The sequence below is a fragment of the Mixophyes fleayi genome, chromosome 6 (assembly GCF_038048845.1).
Source record: "Mixophyes fleayi isolate aMixFle1 chromosome 6, aMixFle1.hap1, whole genome shotgun sequence".
Classification (NCBI taxonomy): domain Eukaryota; kingdom Metazoa; phylum Chordata; class Amphibia; order Anura; family Limnodynastidae; genus Mixophyes; species Mixophyes fleayi.
The window spans coordinates 177,768,935-177,788,239 of record NC_134407.1 but is presented as its reverse complement, the minus strand read 5'-3'; the positions used below and the strand labels follow the sequence as shown (position 1 = coordinate 177,788,239).

The 19,305-nt window shown below is 41.0% G+C and overlaps 1 protein-coding gene across 2 annotated transcripts in view; it reads right to left on the bottom strand.

Annotated features, from left to right (window-relative positions):
- The window catches only part of TRMT1L (tRNA methyltransferase 1L), a 44,955-nt gene extending 25,869 nt beyond the window's left edge, over nucleotides 1-19,086 (bottom strand). Inside the window, exons 1-8 of one of the 2 annotated variants that reach the window (XM_075177408.1) lie at nucleotides 18,631-19,086; nucleotides 14,204-14,302; nucleotides 12,780-12,842; nucleotides 10,956-11,069; nucleotides 10,413-10,474; nucleotides 3,879-4,008; nucleotides 3,152-3,263; nucleotides 794-873 (exon numbers count right to left, since the gene is read on the bottom strand). In XM_075177408.1, the coding sequence (XP_075033509.1) occupies nucleotides 794-873; nucleotides 3,152-3,263; nucleotides 3,879-4,008; nucleotides 10,413-10,474; nucleotides 10,956-11,069; nucleotides 12,780-12,842; nucleotides 14,204-14,302; nucleotides 18,631-19,018 (1,048 nt within the window). In that variant the 5' untranslated portion in view covers nucleotides 19,019-19,086. The remainder of the gene's footprint in view (nucleotides 1-793; nucleotides 874-3,151; nucleotides 3,264-3,878; nucleotides 4,009-10,412; nucleotides 10,475-10,955; nucleotides 11,070-12,779; nucleotides 12,843-14,203; nucleotides 14,303-18,630) is intronic. The other variant, XM_075177409.1, reaches the window with a different exon arrangement.
- Between the last annotated feature and the right edge of the window lie 219 nt (nucleotides 19,087-19,305).

Here is a 19,305-nt window from a genome sequence, read left to right as displayed (position 1 = left end):
ATTGTAGGAAATGGCCTCCAGAAACAGAAAATAACTTAATTTCTAAACTTAATTTCATAAACTTTACTTAAAACCTAAAATACGAGATGCAAAGATGTACAGTGGTTAGCATTGCTGCCTCACACTTTGCTGTGTGTAGTTTGAACATTTCCCTGTGTTTTCTCCAGGTGACAGAGAAATATCTACAGTATCTATCTCTATGTCTCCATACATTTACAGATCTTCAAAAGTATAATATTGTATTTCTTTAACTGAAAAACCAAGGGTGAACTCTTTTTTATTTAAAAACATTTTCTGCAAAAATAAGGCTAATTGAATGATCCTCAATTGCATTACTAGCCGTGGGTCTGGCCACACACCAGGTGGATCCTGCAGCTTGAGGTACAATGTCAGTGTGCACTTTGGCTACACATGTGACTGGGGCCTGTTAATGCAGTCAGCCGATGACTACATAAACAGGTAGATAATGATCATCTACCAACTGCCTTTACCAAGATGGCCAATTGTCCAACAGATTTCAGTCAGAGTATTATTAGTCAGTACAGAGACACACATTGACCAATATTAACTGCATGTGGTGCCAGTATTTAAAAATATTGTCATAGGGCAATAATATGCGCTGATCTACATAAGTGTTTCCTATAATTGCATTCCCCCATGGTGGCCTTATTTAGAGATCCTTAAAGTGGTAATGGGAGAAAATCCATTGGAAGCAGTTATCTAAAGTGACTGGATCATGAGTGACTTAACATCTTAATAGCGTCTGTACAGAAAGAAGAGGCCATGTCTATACCTGTGGAACTAAACGCATCCAGACATTCCAGAGGTTTTCTCTCCTCAGCAAGCACTGCCAAGGCACAAAAGATCAGCTGTCTGTAATAAAACAAGGACTTCCATTTACATATGGACAGAAAAGTTATATATGTAAATATAGAAGTCAATTTTATATTGCTTCCGTGACACAGATATGGCTTTCTTTTGGTACCATAAAAACTTTTGTGTTAGCTTAGTGAACTTAACATGCTAGGTGGGCCTAAAGGGATTTGCTATGTCTAACAAGGTGCTATTTGCACAGGTAGTACTCACCTATACTTTCTTGAGTAACTAGGATACACTTAGGGGGTAGAACACTTTTAGTTCTCCCTTGAGCTTAGCGCTCTCAGATTTAGGTTGATAATGGACGGAATGTTTTAGCGCCTATTAATTGCTGCGATTTGAAAGGTGAAGATGTGGGGCATGCTCTTCGTGAGGCCTTCCTTGAGGTCATTTCTTGCTTGCAGGAAGTAGAGCACTTTTATTGGTTCACTGTAGGCATTTAATTGATTATAGGGTTAAAGTTGGAAGTAAGACTCTCCCGGTCTCGTTATTGTGTTATTCATTAGAATGTCAAAATGTCCTTCCAACTAGACAATAATCTGTATTTTGTTGCCCATATATTCCACTCCACCTGGCTGTAAAACGGACCACATCCCTTCCCCTAGTTAGGTATGCCATATTCATTCACTCATTGAGGTTTTTCCTTATCCCACATCTACTACTAATATTCAGTTTAATATAGGTGGGATTCAGCCCTATGCTTTTTCCCTCTGCAACTCCCCCCCCTCCCCTAACCATCTCACCCTGCACCATGCATTACTGTCCACCTGCAACCCCACCCTGGAGTCTCCCTATCACATGCACTTCATGAGATCCCCACTCACTAACCACCCACCATGACCTTTAGAGTTCTCTCTCTTAAAGTGAATAAATTCTTCAAACCAACTAATGCACTTCAGTTCTTCAATAGACAAAATCATCCTTTTACTGAAAAAAGCAATTAGAGTATTTCACTCTAAATAGTTCACAAGATATCTCCCCATCAACAGTTTGGGAGTCTCACAGGCACCATTTAGAGAAGACCTGACAAGCATTGCTTTGACTCAAGAAAATTAGAAAAAGATATATTATATTTACGTACAGAACATTACATATATTCTCAAATTGTGGTTATCTGGGAGCCCTGGCGGACTCATTTTGGAACTCTTCCTCCTCTCGGTTATGAGCTATAAGGGTCTATCTAAGGTGGTGGTGCATGTGAGGGGATAACTCCTCCCCTTTCATCATTCCTTTGTCTCCTCGCCCCTTAATGCTCCTTCCTGTCTCTGTTCTCCTAAGTATATTAAAATTTGCTCCCGTTCCACTAACCATTTTTTCTTCTCTACCACCCTTTCTTATGGAAAAATGAGTGCCCCGATACCAGTCCAGGGCCGGGAAGTACTGGGGTTCTTCCCAGTCCTCCGTAGCTGTTGGAAGTGGTTAAAATATCAGGATTCCTGGAGTAGCAATGGTCCCAGAATAACGGTAAGGGGAACTTGAGACACCTTATGCATATGGTAAAGTATACAGTGCTGTGTGTACAGTGCTCTGGGGCATAGAACACCATCCACTCCCAGAGCAGGAGTGGATGGTGGAGGAGAAGAAGGTCATACCTCTATAAGGTTTCATTGGTCAGCAACAAGGTGCACATATCAAAGAAACAAAACCCTTCAGGAAAAAAAAAAGTAAAATCCAGTGAATGTCAAGCAGACCCCAAGCTCAAAACACTTATAAAACTGACTCTTCAAGTGCCTCCACTCCTGTTGGTGGGGTGTAACCCGAGTAATGTCCGCTAAATGGCTGAAGGAGAATATGCACTTTGTGTCTGTGTGTTTCTTTATTAAAAAAAAAAAGTAAAATAAGAGAACGCTATTTTTTGCTTTTTTGTGTAGCTTGTGCTAACATATATTAAGTATATTATAAAAGACAGACAATGGCTGGACGGGCCCAATATAGAATATACATGGAGGTCAGTGAAAGGGTATAACTATTAGAAATTCATTTAAAGTTGGTTTCACAGTAAATGGTCCACTGCAAAGACTAAGCAGAGCTTGCCTTTATCGGGATTGACATGGAAAGCAGAGCACTGTGACGATATGTGAGCTTACAACAAATTAGTAGACATTTTTCTATAAAAATCAGCCATAGTACATTCTAGTTGTAAAACTCTTTATACAATGTGTATGGATCAGAAGGTATTTGATGACTGAATGGAGTCCTTTCACTGCAAGTGGGTAGACTTGCAAGATGTTTAATTATAAATGGTTCTCCTTACCTCCTTACTTTAACATCTCACCTGTTAGTTTTCATAACTGGATTAAAAAAAGATCCAGAAATTTGCGGAGTGTTAAAATTAGGAAGAACCCGAACCTCGGTGTTTGACTCGTGTAAAATTTCTTGAGGTCTAACTGTGAAAAACAAACAAACAAGCAAACAATTAGTTTAAACAAAAGGTAAGCTGGTTTACCCAACTATCTTACTGTGTAGCATTAATATAGTATGTTTTGTTTGATACCATTTAAAAATTGCCCATGCCTGCAACATTTAGGATGGACAATTTGGTTGCTTTAAACCAGATTGGCTCAAAATCCCAGCATGCTTTTACAAAACGTCCAGCAATAAACCATCAACATATGATTGGGATTGATGTGATGTTCAACTAGATTTTCAGGCTGCCATGATTGACATTAACTGCTATCTTCCAATCTATGCAGTCAGTCGCACTAACAGGGCCCCCATGATCCACATACTACATACTCAGGGTAACTGGATTTTTCCACATAGGGACAGCTTTTTTTTACCTATGGTTCACAGCATCCAGTGAAACACTAACCTCGCTGACAAGATTTTTGCATGTAGTGTACAGTTTTTGAGAATGTGTCTTGGACATAAATATAATTTTATACACACACAAAATTAACAATAAGCGCAACACAGATAATAGTTGTTTTATAGAACGGCTGTAAGTGATCCAGTTTGTGTGTTCCGTCTGAAATAGAGCTGCAGTCAGGAAAACCACCTACCAGATGTCGGTCTCACTTGTGTCTCTCCTTTGTCAACATGGCGCTTAATGTGTCTTATCATTTCTGTTCTTCTGGACACCGTTGCTGAGCAGATAATACAATGGTAATGAGCGCTCATCTTGGTAGGCAGCTGCAGGGAGAGGGGAAAAAACAAAACAAAATAAAGCCGACATCAGTGAACCCGTGAGATTGGAGTTAAAAGCTGGATCACAGGTAACAACTTCTATGATAATTCATGTATTCTGATACAGTATCCAAAAATGTTATTTTCATGCATTAAAGCAATTATTTGTTTTTCAATTTTTTTTTAAGAAGTTTCCCCTTAAAGTTGTAAAACTCACACCGACTACAGGAAGTTCAGGCACTTCTCAACTAGGCTACATGTTGACTTTCAGAGAAAAAAAACAATTTAACAACCTAGGGTATATTTACTAAGCTGCAGGTTTGAAAAAGTGGAGATGTTGCCTATAGCAACCAATCAGATTCTACCTGTCATTTTGTAGCATGTACTAAATAAATGATAACTATAATCTGATTGGTTGCTGTAGGCAACATCTCCACTTCTTCAAACTCGCAGTTTAGTAAATATACTGCCTACTGTCTAAACAAAGGAAAGGTTTTCAACATATTTTCCTTGGGAAACAGTATTGTAAAGTCAATGAACAACAGATAGGCAGTTAAGGCCAACGTCACTTGACCATTTTAGAACACTTATTAGATTACTTGATCTGTATGGTAAAAGAGGTCTTCAACATACAGTATTTCATCTCTGATAAAAATTTATAGATGTATATGAAAAGAGGATTTTAATACTTACGATAAATCAGTTTTTCTGATTTCATCTGGGGGACACTGGTACCATGGGTTGTATGAGGGGAGTGTGGAGTTGGCACTTAACAAGTTAACTTGTTAATTATGACATGCTGACAGACCCCTCCCCTCTGCAACACCCTGTAGCTACTCAGTGTAATTCTAAAGCCCCAAGGAAGAGGAAGTCGAATAACCAAGAACCAAACAGCAGAAGTGAAGGAACGAAGTGTCCCCCCGATGGAACCAGAGACAAGGATTTTTTTGCCTATATAAAAAAGCCTCTTTTCTCCTTCATCCAATCTGTGGGACATGGCTACCATGGGGATGCACAAAAGCAGCCCCTTCAAGGGAGGGAATGCTCTGATAAGCCAGCTCTCCACACTGCGCCTAAAACCTCAGGGCCAGTAGACCCAACAGTAACTAAATTACTCATGGGAAATTGCAGTCAGAGAATTATGACTCCTCGGCCTAACTGATTCACTGAAGCACCATTTAGTGCAGTCCCCCCCATGGAGTGGGGGTCAACTGGGAATGTTGCCAAGGGAAAGCTGACAAAAATCTGACAACCTATAAGGCCTGTCGAATGGAGGACAGAAGCTCCTGGTGATAGTCTGCTTAGCTGCCAGCCTTTCCCAATCTCAGCTCGAAACCATTCTGAGATAAGGTCCAAAAAGGCAACCTCCTCCCGAAGGACCTGGACCGAATCTCCAGGGTTAATTGAACCCTATAAAGTCTGTTAGGCTAAATGAAGGGACTGTGTGCCACAGCCCTGACAATCCCTAATGAATAAGGGAAACCGGCAAGGGCTCCCCAGCCTGATGCCCTGCACACCAAGATAAGGAACTCCACTGCCACGTGGTAACTGCACTTCAGCTGGACCCGAGGCTGCAATGAATGGGGTAAAGGAATATGGACCTAGAGCCCTAGACCTTCTCCAGGGGCCGCAGAAGAAAACGTGGAGGTGCGTCAGTAACCCTTAGAGAGAGAGGTACATACCTCATACACATTCACTATCCTGTGCTTCGAACACAGCAAGTCCGAGAGGACGAGCTGACCCTAGAACTGTCAGGAACTGAGTTGGAGACTTGTCAGTATTTATCTGTGGAAGAGCGGAACAAGATTTATTTACTTTTTAAATGGTATGAACCAAACGCCCCCCCCCCACAAAGGCACCGCATGCCCTGTGGTACTGTGGTAGTCACAGGCTTCCAGGCCTACCAAAAGGTGGCCACTTATCTTGGAGAAGAATCTCCTCAATCGGCTGAAGTTGACCGTACAGTCCTGATCAAGGGGAAGGGGGGGGGGGGGGTTGCCGAGGATATTTCCGGCTGGGAGTGGCCCCGATAGAGAAGGTCCGAGCGAAGCAGCAGAAGATCCTCTCCTGCCCGGACCCCCCAGGCAGAATACACCATCCGGACCAGATGGCCCCAATTTGAAGTCATCAGAATTCTAAGAAGGGCCCCGTCTCTAGACCCTCCAGAGATTCGGGTAACTTCCACAGTGGAAGGAATGGGTGTCCTATGTGAAACTGCCCAGCCTGACGGCCACCTCTACAGTAGGAACCTGGTTCTAAACAGAATCCGGGTCCTGGTGACTGTGCTGAGATGCACATCAGGTAAATTCACTGTGAGCACAGTCTTCTGAAGATCTGCGTGGAAGAACCCTTTCCCGATGGACTGCTGCAACACAACCAATGGATTCAGGCTGTAACTGGACACCCTCTGGCATTCCTGCCCTGTCTGTTGACATATACCACGACTCTGGAATTGTCAAAGTAAAAAAGGACTTGAACCCTTGAAAAATGACCCAGCCCCCTGTTGGGGCAGTAACATGACCCTGAGGTCCACTTATACAAGACCCTCTTAAAGATCAGGTACTTGAAGGCAGATACCAAGGCAAGAACGCTTTCCTGGCTGTCGAAGGATCACTGTTCTCCGGCCCCATAGGCCAACACCAGTGTCCCCATGTACCATATTTCCAAGGCCAAGGCCCCGAGATGGTCCCATCTCAGGCACCCAATACCAGAAGGGCCTCCTCTTGATATGAGTGGAGAAAATGTAGCATCTGGACCACAGAGCAGAGGGTGGAAACCTTTGCTTACGAGATCCCCTATAGTGAGCAGGATTGTAACCTCCCGTAAGGGAGTATCACAGAGTAGGAGACCATTTCCTAAGAAACCTCCAGTCTGGAAGCTTTAGAGGTTTCCATGGCTGATTTCTTTAAGCCAGAGTTTGTTCTGGATATTCACCAGGAGAAGGAACTCATCTCTTGTAGGCTACCCTTCGAAATACGTCGGTTTCTGGTACCCATCCTGAATAGGGAGGAGGTTTTTGGGGAAATTCTACAACTTAGTGTTGGTCCAGGAGGACCTCAATCAGATGATCCCGTGGCCCTCAACAATCTTCCAACAGCTAATGAAATGAGGTAACGTTATGCATCTCCTCATATCCATCTTCCCAAAACTCAGACAATGGAAAGTCAAAGGGATCATTGCCTAACAACTGCACTGCCCACTGGTCCTCCAAGTCTGCATCGCCCTAATGACTCTGCTATGTTAGGAACAGGATATGTTTATATGGGGCCTTAGACATGTCTGCCATAGGCACTGGATTTCAGCTGTACCATACTAGATAGCAGCAGAGGATAATGGTCATAGTGTTAGGAGTCCTTTCACTGTTGCTGCCACAACCAGGTCCACAATGCCCTTGTACATAAAGGTTTCTTCCCAATCCCCTTTTGGAGAGAACTAGAATCCTCTATACCTCTTTGATTCAGTAGACCCTTGTCGATGACAGATTTCAAGGACAGGCCTGAGTGGACCCCTGACACTTAATAGACATGTCTGCTGTTGTCATGGTGTCTGTGTGGGCAAGAACACCCTAAGAAGCCTTACCCTAATCATGGCGTAATTGGTTTCCCCTGGGAGGACCCCCTCTGCTATGTGACCAAGTAGGCCCAGGCCCTTATCCAGTTATGGGGGCCGGTACCTGTCTACCCTGCAAGGGGTTACAGTTCGTAAAAACATTGCGGCACTAGATGATATCGCTGCCGACTGGAAATAACCTGAACCATTACTGACAATGTCCGCTCAGTTGTTCCACTGAAATATATATATGTACACACACAGCTGTAGGAATGCATCCTTGAATCTCAGCAGAAGTGGGGAGGGGGGGGGGGGGGAGGAGAAATCCCTATTTGGGCTTCTCCACCGTGCGTTCTTCACGCTACAGCGGCCTCTGTCAACGACTGTTCTACCGTGCTTCTATAGTAAGCCTGCAGCAGCCTCTGGCTCCAATTTCTTCTTGTGGCCCGAAATGTGATCCCCAGTCCCCCCTCCGCTTCTAATGGCCGCCCGCCTTTTCAGTTGCTGGCGCTCTCTGTCCAATGGCAGCGCCGGACAATTAGTCCGGTTCAGAGTGACAGTGGTCTGTTACACCACCGCCGTCACTGTTTTTACCCAGGCGTTCAATATCTTGGCTCTGTAACGGCTATAGCAGTTTCTATCCTCCACGTCCTGTGTGCCTGTTGTGAAGTTGGGACACAGTAATGGAATACTTTCCGCTACGGACCCAGTAAGTGTATTTGCTGCAGTGTAGCACATACACCCATGTTTCTAAGTTAAAGAAAAAATAATAATCAAATAAAATAATCTTAACATCGGCAGAAGATCGCTGCATTGCAACCACAGTAAGCCCAACTCATTGGGCACCTAAATTATACTGGGGAGCTAAAGAAGGAAGGGGTCTGTCAACATGTCACAAATAACACATTAATTGGTTAAGTGCCAACTACACGCTCTCCTCATACAACCCATTTTAGCAGTGTCCCCCAGAATGGATGAAAAAGAAAACATATTTACAGTGATTCAAGTCATTATTCTTATTGACATCACTGAAAAAAAAAAACCACATCAATGTGACATCACCCTTTGGTGTCAGTAACCCGTAAGGCACTCCAATTCGAACTTGTTACGTGCTTAATATTGAGAGCAGGGAACTTTCCTGCCGGATGATTATCAGCACTTCCATGCACACCTAGTGACCCACTGTGTGTAAAGTCATCACATCTAGGTTTTCCTAAATGTTACTACAACCAAATTCCTGTAGTTCTAAATCCCGCCTACTTTTCTGTTGGCCCCAACTACAGTTATTTTAGTCCCGCCGACATGAGGCCACTTCAAAAAATTTTTCCAGGGCCACTTTAAGTTCCCAATCCGCCCCTGCCTCTGTCACTTTACAATTTCAAGCTGAATTAGTGGTACAGGCAGAAATTATATATTATAATATATTTTCATTCACAAACCAACTTCAACTAGGTTATACGCAAGATGCAAAATGGTCCAGCACAGCAGTGATTATTTGCATTTTATATATGATGTTCTATGGCTATGCATTAAAACATTGCATTTTCACTTATGTAATCTGTGTTGGTGTATAAATTGATGTTTGCGCTGTAGATAACTCTCTGCGCTGTACTATTTCCTTTTTTTCTTTCGTCACTTGTTTTGTCCAAAGCAGTGGGGAGTTACCTAGCCCTGGGTATTATTCTTAGATTATTATACGTATTAGATTGCTATTGATTATATGTGTGTATACTCATATGCATAAACTATAGATCTACAAATAATAATTTGAATATTTGGTCATGCGGTGCGCCATTAGAAGGCTGTGGTAGTTTTTGTTGTTGTAATGTTTAGATATAGTTGGGAAGAAAACAAACTTGCTATATCTGTGCTAACCGGTCAGCTAATCAGAAAAAAAGCTCTATAGGTCTTAAGCTAGGTGCACACTACAGAATTTTTCACCAACTTTTTATGCCGAGCGATTTTACATGCGATCGATGTTCCGATCGCTCGGTCCATGGACTGCATACACACTAGTCTTGTTTAGGACGATAAAGGGAAGAGCTGACGTCCCTTAAGCGACTTTTTACAGCCATGTTGTCGTGAGCAATGACTGTAATTTCGCACTCACTGTTGTGGATCGGTCGGAAGTTTATATACACTACACAACGGAAACGAGATTGGAACGAAAATATTAAACGGTACGACCAACCAAATCAGGCGACAATCGTCCATTTGGGCAGACTTTCGACCATCGTGTGACTGCACACACTGACCCGACTTTTGAACGAGCGGTCATATGTTGGCTGATTGAGCCGATTATTGGACGAAAACCGTGTAGTGTGTACCCAGCTTTAGTTAGACTAGAGGAGTGTCAGGCCAGTGTCATAAACTATGCTTCACTGATAAGCAGCACAACACAGGTTACAGCAATAGATAACAAATGCCTGTCACATACTTTATTTATTTTTTAAACAGTTTGCACAGATGAGAAGTACAAGTTACAGTGAGATGAGGGGAGGTTCAGATTAGGAGAGAACGAGAATTGCAGCAGTTTATGATCAACCCATATATACTGCTTTAAAGAAACTCATGGAGTTAAAGTGTGAATATTATAGCAATATAACTACAGTTTCTTAATCAATTTATTATTAGGTCCACACCTCTGACACTTTACAATTTCATGCTGAATTAGTGGTACAGGCAGAAATATATAATCACAAACCAACCTCAACTAGGTTATACGCAAGATGCAAAATGGTTTTAATAAAGACATCAGTATGCACAAACTTACACTACTGTTTCTTTTTTGACCATTTTACAACGAGGATAAAGAATAAGAATACAAGGGAAGAAGAATAAAACTTGTCTGGCCACAATACCTCATTTTCATTTGGTGCTCTATTCTGTCTGCATGGTAAGTAACAAATGCACATTCTGTAGCCTAAAAATCAAACAAAGATAGAAAAAAGTGTTTAAGCATTTTTGGGATTTTTTTGTAAAAATAAGAGTGTGTGGCCCTCTCTATTTTTCTCTTCTACACATGTGGGTAAAGCAGCAATGTGTTTAAAGGCAAAACTTGCCTTTACACACATTGCCGCTTTAAATTTGGCCAGCAAAGTCGGCAAATATCGGCGATTTTCTAGAATCGCAGGTTAATACTTTTACCCCATGGTCTGTACATCATTCACACAAGTGAGTGGCTTGCATGCTAGTTACTCCCTAGTAAAAAAGAACAATTTTACTGTCACTGAAGTTTCATTATCATATTCAAGTGCTTGATGAAGACGTAACAGCTTAATATTGGCTCCTGGAGTTCTTGTCTCTGTCCCTAAGATGGCTGATAAAGACAAAAGTGTAACAGCAAGAAAATAAGGCCGCTGATAGACCTTTAATGAACAAACTTTAAAGCAAAAAAGTCAAACCTTCCAATTCGACAGAAACTTTCCAGTGAAAGTTCTGTAGGTGTCGAAGTAATTTATTGATGTGACGGGACCTAAATCGGTCTTCTGGACACAGAGGACAGGGTTTCTTCTGACCTACAGTGAATAAAGATGTACAAAATTACAGAACATTTAATAATCTATAGCAACACTTATTTTTATAATATACATTGCAACTTTGAAGGAAAAGTTTTGTGGGGGGTATTCAATTGTTAGTGAGTTTTTTATTGAACTATTTTTTACCATACAATCATCTATACCATGTCAAAACACATTATTACATTCATATTTGTACCAAAAACATACATAAATATTTTAATTTGTGATTTTTTTTATTTATTTCTCATTTCATTATTTTTTCACAAGAAAATCAACTTACACAAGTTAGGCATTAGTGATAAACATAAGTTGAACTTTTTTTTTCCACCTTATTACATGATTTCAAATACTTTTCAGAGGTTTTTTTACTTTTAACACACCCCAAGGAGGTGCGAGATAAAACAGCATATTTTCCTTTTTTACCCGTCGCATTAAAAAACAATTGAATAGCTTTTAACGCGGCTGCCTCTCGCACACCCTATTACTTTCAATAGACCTTCCACTGGAGCGCGAGAGGACCGTTTCATGAAAAAAACCGTAGCGTTAAAAATGGAATTGAATTGCGGGTAAAGTTAGTACCCGCTCAAAAAATATAAAAAACAGCGTTAAAATGACTTAACACGGTAAAAAAAAACAAAAAAACAACTCGCTGACAATTAAATACCCCCGTGTGTTCATATACAATTGTTTAATGAACTTGATCTTTTTGGCATGTTTCCTCATAAAATAAACAGTTTAAAAATATATTAAAAAATACAATGTAACTATCATGTAATCCTACAATTGACAACATACGTCTAGAATTGCATCAGATTGGACCCACGGGCTAGACCTACTGCTATGTGCCTGTATCTATATCTATCTGGTATGCTTATATAATAAGAATTGGGTGGAACAAAGATGTTCTAACTATACTATCAGATGCCAACTTCTCCCCTCGTTTCCATTGTAGATACTTCTGGACCTACCACCTGGCTGTTGGGGTGAGGTGGCCGCTCATACATGGAGTGTTTTATTGCCATTTTATATTACATCTTGATGGACTTTTAACCGGATTATTGAGTAGCGCCAAATTGTGTCTGTTTTGTATACATATTATGCAATCCTGTATATCTTTTTAAAACTTTCCATCCTACGTGCATAAAGCCAATAGATGGGTGTGCCCCACACAATCCAGTGACGTCATGTGTAGACATGATATATTTGCACAAATTTGGGTTGATGGATAGACAGATGCAAAAGAAATCTATTGTGCAATGGGAAATAATTATTTATTGCATTCTAGATTTTAGTTTACATCATTTCAAAGAAGAAAGGCTCACTACACATGGGTAGCCCTTTGTAATAATAGCCAGTTTAAAAAACAAAAACATACTATTATAGAGCCTTGTCCCATCAAAATTCCCCCACTGGCGGACTCTCAGACCTTACTTGGTAATTGCAGTTGGTTAATTTGCTCTTGTTGGTTTCTTCCAGTAGGTCAAAATTCCCCCTCCACCTTTTCCTTACGTTTCAATATGCATCATGGAAGCACAAAGGTCTTCCTCTACTTGGATATTTACGTTTCATATTCGCAACAATGATTTTGCTGTTTTGGGTTGTGTTTGCGTAATTGGTGCCTACATACATGTACTTACTCTCTGTGATGATTGCGTTATGTTTGAAAACAAATAAAGTTGTTAAATAAAAAAAATAATGTCAACTTACCATCACTTTGCTCAACTAAAGCCTCCAGGTGAGATAACTCTTTCTGTATAGATATGTGCTTTCCTGAAAGAAAGGACAGCTGTAATTGGTATCAAGAAGATCCTAAAAGAGATTACACACTCTGCCTGTGTAATATTCTATTCAATACAAGCAGTTTAAGTGACACCCATGATCCAGCATAATGTATGAGCACAGTAAAGTCTATGGACCATTTCTTTGAAAAGGTGAAGACTGATCAGAATAGTGTGCTATATGGCGAGAGTATTACATTTTAATTTACGTATAAGACACAATACATTCTAGCTATTACTTTTCCAGGAAGCTCTGCTCTACACGATTAAAAAAAATCACCTCTATATATGGAAAAGAGAAGATAATTGTAATGTGATCGGTAAAAAAAAAAAAAAAAGGTAATTTCCTAAGCTGCAGAACAAATGTAATTTTGCTCCATCACGCAGCTATTTTTGCTCTACTTTACCAGTCGACGCAGATTTGCTTTGGGTAATATAAATGGCGTTCCTACTAAAGGGAGAAGCTGGCCTGCTGGGTACAGGAAACCTCCTCACTCAGATAATTAAGCTTGAAGGGAGATTTACCTTGTAGAAAGAGGCCTTTCCCCCTGCAAAACTCTCTCACTGAGTATTCACTGAGGTGGGGGGGAGATCAGACTATGGATTTACAATGGGGCTACTCTTACACCACACGGTTCACTTTATACTCCAAAACATTTCTCCATGTGCATAAATACCAATGTATTAATACAATACACCATGAAAATTAAAGACAGCTCCTGAGTACCCGTATTCTCATGGTTTATTTAGAATATAAAATTAATCTCTAATGAGCTGCATTTTCTGACACCATTGTAATAGATAGCATAAAGGGGTGATTTAAAAGTAGGCAGGTCTGAAAAGTGGGGTCTTTACTTTAGCAGCCCTGTAAATGGTCATGCAGAGTGCTTGCTCAGGAACACTTCCTAAAGCCGGAAGTAGGGGGTTCTCCTTGTTATGCGGTTAAATAGGCACAGATATGCAAAAAATAGGTAGATTGATCATCTGCATATTCTGTATTTACTAATTAACTCTTATTGTCCACTCTATGAAATGACAGATCATGATGAGCAAATGTGCCAAATTAAAAGGTTGCGACACCTTCAACAGTCACTGTGACAATAGATCAGGAAATACCATATGGTGCGAGAACATTACCTGTACTTGTAACGCATTTACATTTATACCCATCAATACATGGACGGCATACACAAGCCTCACATAATAATTGCTGGATGGGAAGCTTTAAGTTAAAGAGCATTAATAAACATCAACAGTCTGCATAATGTACACACACTGCTGCAGTTTCTGTTGTCATAACGCAATGTTACAGGTGATTTCAAAACAAGGCTTTCCATAGCTGGATCCACCAACCTGGACCCTCATGCTGTAGCGGAACTTCAGAGGCAGTGGCCTTTCCATCCTTTGTGTCAGGCTCTAGTCTGCAGAGTTCATCTCCTACTGAAGGTTCTTCTAAAACAAGAAGAAAACTGTAAGTAGATCCAAATAAGACAAGAATAGAGGTGGAATTGGAATACTTGTTCCACATTATCAAAGTGGACTTGTCAGCTACACCGAGTGTATGAAATGTGGCCATTTTAAATGCCACCATACAATCTGTCACAGCACCAGAGAAACCCCTCTGAGTAACCTATTCTGTGAGTTTCTTCCAAGTTAATTTAACAATCTACAAGAATAACATTCGCATTATAAGAATGTTGGTGCTAACTGCATTAAGTAGGAGGCAAAAAGAGTCTATGACCGTGGTCAGAGGCACTGTAACGTCCACCTTGAACACTGGTACTTCCCAGCACCGTTCATCCCTGTCACGTACAATTCAAATAAAGTGTGTTCATAAGGGAATAGAAACTCAGTAACTTAGGGGGGTATTCAATTGTTGCTTTTAACGCGCTAAAACAAAAAAAAACGAGCGCTCGAAAAATATTAGTTTATACGGTAATATGCGCGTAAATACCGTTAATACGGTAGTTTACTCGCTGAATTTCATCTCGCAGCTCCCAGATGAAATGTAGCGAGTAATTACCGTATTAACGCTAATATTTTTAGAGCCTCGTTTGAGAGCGTTAACGGCAACAATTGAATACCCCCCTTAGGGTTAGATTTACTAAGCTGCGGGTTTGAAAAAATGGGGATGTTGCCTATAGCAACCAATCAGATTCTAGCTGTCACATTATGTAGAAAGCACTAAATAAATGAAAGCTAGAATCTGATTGGTTGCTATAGCAACATCCCCATTTTTTTCAAACCCGCAGCTTAGTAAATCTAGCCCTTAGCCTTTTATGCGCTATTAAGAATTTTGTAATGTATTATTAATAAAAATACTTTAAGTGGCACATCCAGCACTGACAGCTCAATCTACAGCCACTTTAATAAACTGAAACCACAAGATTATCTGCCACATTGTTGCAATATTGTCTACAGATCATTATTGTGGAAATTTGTTTTTTAACTGTAAATTGCCCATTTTTAAAGATACTTGTGAATTGAGCAAATATGACTGCACATAAATTACAATCACACAGATAACATGTATTGAGAGTCCACATAAAATGCAAAGTGAAGCAGAAAGTTAACTTCTTACTCCAAGTGCCAGAAATCGAAGAAATGAACAGGTAAAAATAACAAGGCTGTTGTCACGGTCCAGTGGCATGGAGGAAGGCTGGCCAACAGGAGATTAGAATATAAGAATAGTCAAAAGTAGCCGGGTACGGTACACTGAAAGGCAATGCGGTCCAATGGTTAGGGAAGAATCGAAGTCGAGGGCAAGCCGAGGTCGGTACACAAATAGAAGATGTCTGCAAGTAAGAAAAGCAACAGGAACAGGAGCTAGATCACAGGCAAGGAGCACAATAAATCAGGCAGTGGAGACAGGAACTAGCCAGGCTTTTAAAGGAAGTCAAGGGGTGGAGTTAAGGCATGCTGGAACATCAGGAGACCACGAGAACTCATCTGGAACACAGGATAAAGGCAAGGAACTGTCCAGCAGCCAGAATAGCTCAGTCAGTAGAGCAGCAGTCCACAGAGGCAGAAGCCCTGGGTTCAAATCCTGACAATACTCCCCTCCTTCCAGTACATCCCTGGGAGTTTCAGGAGCTGGTTTGCTAGGATGTCTCTGGTGAAATTGTCTGGTTAATCTGGAGGCATGGACATTTTCTGCTGGCTCCCAGGAATATCCCCTCCATTTCACCAAATATTGTAACCTATTTCTGTGGATTCTGGAGTCCCGGATCTCTTCAACAATAAAGTTATCTTTTCCTTCCACTATGACTGGTGGTGGTGGGGCCGAAATCCAGCCAGGGAAGTTGTGTTGAAATGATTTGAGCAGAGAAACATGGACTATCAGATGTATTTTCATAGAGATGGGAAGTTGTAAGCGGAAGGCAACTTGACCAATTTGGGATAGGATTTTAAATGGCCCAATTTTGGTGAGGGTATCCGCTGTTTAAGGTTTTTAGTGGATAGCCAGACTTTGTCTCCAACAAGAAAATTGGGTACATCTCTACGGTGTTTGTTAGCAGCTTGACTGTAATGTTCCTGGGCTTCTCTCAAATTTTTAACAAGCCTTTTTTGAACTTCTTGTAAAGTTGTGATTCTATCAGTCACCGTTGGAATTGATGTGGAAACCAGGAGATTTGGAATAAAGGTTAGATGGAGTGCAAAGTTGGCAAAGAAAGGCATCTGGGAAATTGAACTGTGTTCAGAGTTATTGTAGGATTCAAAGTTATTGTAGGAGAAGTCAGCAGTGGATAGAAAATTCATCCAATCATCTTGAAGGGAACTAATAAAACTTCTTAAATATTGTTCAACTCTCTGACTAGTCCTTTCAGTCTGTCCATTAGACTGTGGGTGAAAAGCCGAACACAGATTAAGTTTTATTCCCAGAGCAGTTAAAAACTCTTCCAGAGCTTAGAAGTCAACTGAACACGAGATGTTATATGAAGAGGTTATTAAAGTAATTTTATCGTTTTCAAATAAGCATTGCATAAGCGATTTGCGTTTCCAAAGCACAAAGTAATTTATTTTAGCAGATGCAATATTTAGCAGTTCAATACAGTTCAATACATAATTATAATACAGTACAGCCAATACCAATACCTGTCATTCTTGACAGTGCATCTGCTTTGCCATTTCTGGATCCCGGTCGGTAAGAAATTATAAAGTTAAAACGAGAGAAGAATAAAGTCCATCTGGCCTGTCTGATTTCTGTGAATAGTTTTTTTTAGAGTATTTAGCGCAGCTACTCCCGCGACATCCATTTTTGGGCTTGATTATTCTGTCACGGTCCAGAGTCTGGATAGGAGCCCAGTGGCAGGGAGAAAGGCTGGCCAACAGGAGATTAGAATATAAGAATAATCAAATGTAGCCGGGTACAGTACACAGAGAGGCAATGAGGTCCAATGGTTAGGAAAGAAGCGAAGTCGAGGGCAAGCCGAGGTCGTTACACGAGTAGATGTCTGCAGGTAAGAAAAGCAACAGGAACAGGAGCTAGATCACAGGCAAGGAGCACAATAATCAGGCACTGGAGACAGGAACTGGCCAGGCTTTTATAGGAAGTCAATGGGTGGAGTTAAGGCATGCTGGAACATCAGGAGATCACTAGAACTGATCTGGAACACAGGATAAAGGCAAGGAACTGTCCAGCAGTCAGAATAGCTCAGTCAGTAGAGCAACAGTCCACAGAGGCAGAATCCTGACAGCTGTCCGGTCCATCATGTAACAAAGTGTACTTTGTTAAAGATCATATTCAAAAAGTACACAGTTTCAATTCACTAGTGGACTGCAGTTCACATCTTGCCAGCTGCCCAGACCACACCTTTGCTGGATGGAGTCCAGTGCATGTGGGAGAAAGATCTTTAGTTAGAAACATAGGCAATCGCCCTTCTCCTAACTTTTTTTGTAATAGGTAGAGCTGCAGAACAAACCGCTCAATAATGAGCCCTCTGCTCTAACCACCGACACTGGCATCTTCTAGTGCCCCAGAATGCTGTGTGCACAGCATGCACCGGCATTCTGGAGCACCAAATTTAAACTTGCTCAGTGGGAAACTGATCTGTCCCTCTCTGATCAAGCAGCAGTGGGGGCAAGGCTTGGCACAAAAAGTACTCATAGGGGAACAGATGTATGATCAGTTCCACACTGGAGCAGTGCAGAGGCCTGTGTGAGTGAGGGGTAGAATGGTAAGGGGAATGATCTTATAAGGATAAGAGGGTTAATGGAGAAACATGATGATGAAAGGAGGTGAACAAGGATGAGGAGATAATGACTGACAGATTAATGTTCTCCTATATATAAAAGTTACATAACCTAATGAAATGTTCTGCTTATATGCCTGTGGTTATGTAGCTGTAATTGCTCTGCTCTTTAAATCCACACCCATGGGCAGGGTATTACTGGAAAGCAGAATAATAATAGCTCTACCTCCAGGTGCAGAAGTGACTCGGCAACCAGGCCAAACCATGCGGCTGCGTCATTTCAACACTGAGAAAGGGAACCCTGTTGCCACCAGAGACTTCCCAAGATCACGTGGACTGCGTCTGAGCAAACCGTGGACCAAATCACTTTCATGAAAACTTGTTGAGCGCCACTGATCAATGAAATCTACTGGAAAAACACCAATATTTCCTCATTGGTTAGTTATTGTTAGATATATTTCAATCTTGTTATAGCAGTATGTAATCTATGTGCAAATTTTACTAATTGCATATACTTAAAATGTTAACTCATTAAACATACTGGATAAAACTCTAATAACAATAAAAAGAGCAGTTATTAAGGCTTACTGTGTAAAACGCTGCTATTATCCTCTATGATTGCTTCTGCTACCATGCCTAATTCTTCTAAGTTCTTCTCCATCGCACAGTGCACAACGCTGCCATTATCCTCTATGGTTGCTTCCTCCACCATGCCCGATTCTTCTACGTTCTTCTCCATCATACCAGGTAAAACGCTGCCATTATCCTCTATGGTTGCTTCCTCCACCATGCCCGATTCTTCTACGTTCTTCTCCATCATACCAGGTAAAACGCTGCCATTATCCTCCTTGGTTGCTTCCTCCACCATGCCTGATTCTTCTACGTTCTTCTCCATCATACCATGTAAAACACTGCAATTATCCTCCTTGGTTGCTTCCGCCACCAAGACTGATGTTTCTTTTATCGTCTCCATCATTTAAACAGACTGGAGAAAATATATGTCCAGTGTCATCTGCCTACAGTACAGATATCTGGTGATCTTAAATCTCTGCAAGATAAAATAATATATCAACAGATTATATACACATATACACAATATATACCATATCATACAATTAAAAACCTTATACAGAGAGGTAGTTTGCGTGGAAATTGAAGCAGTAAAGGAGGACAATAACAAAGCATGTAACAAATACAGGAAGTTTATAGGCTGATCGTTAGAAAAGGTAAAGAAACTTAAAAGGACAAGCTTTGTCATTGATT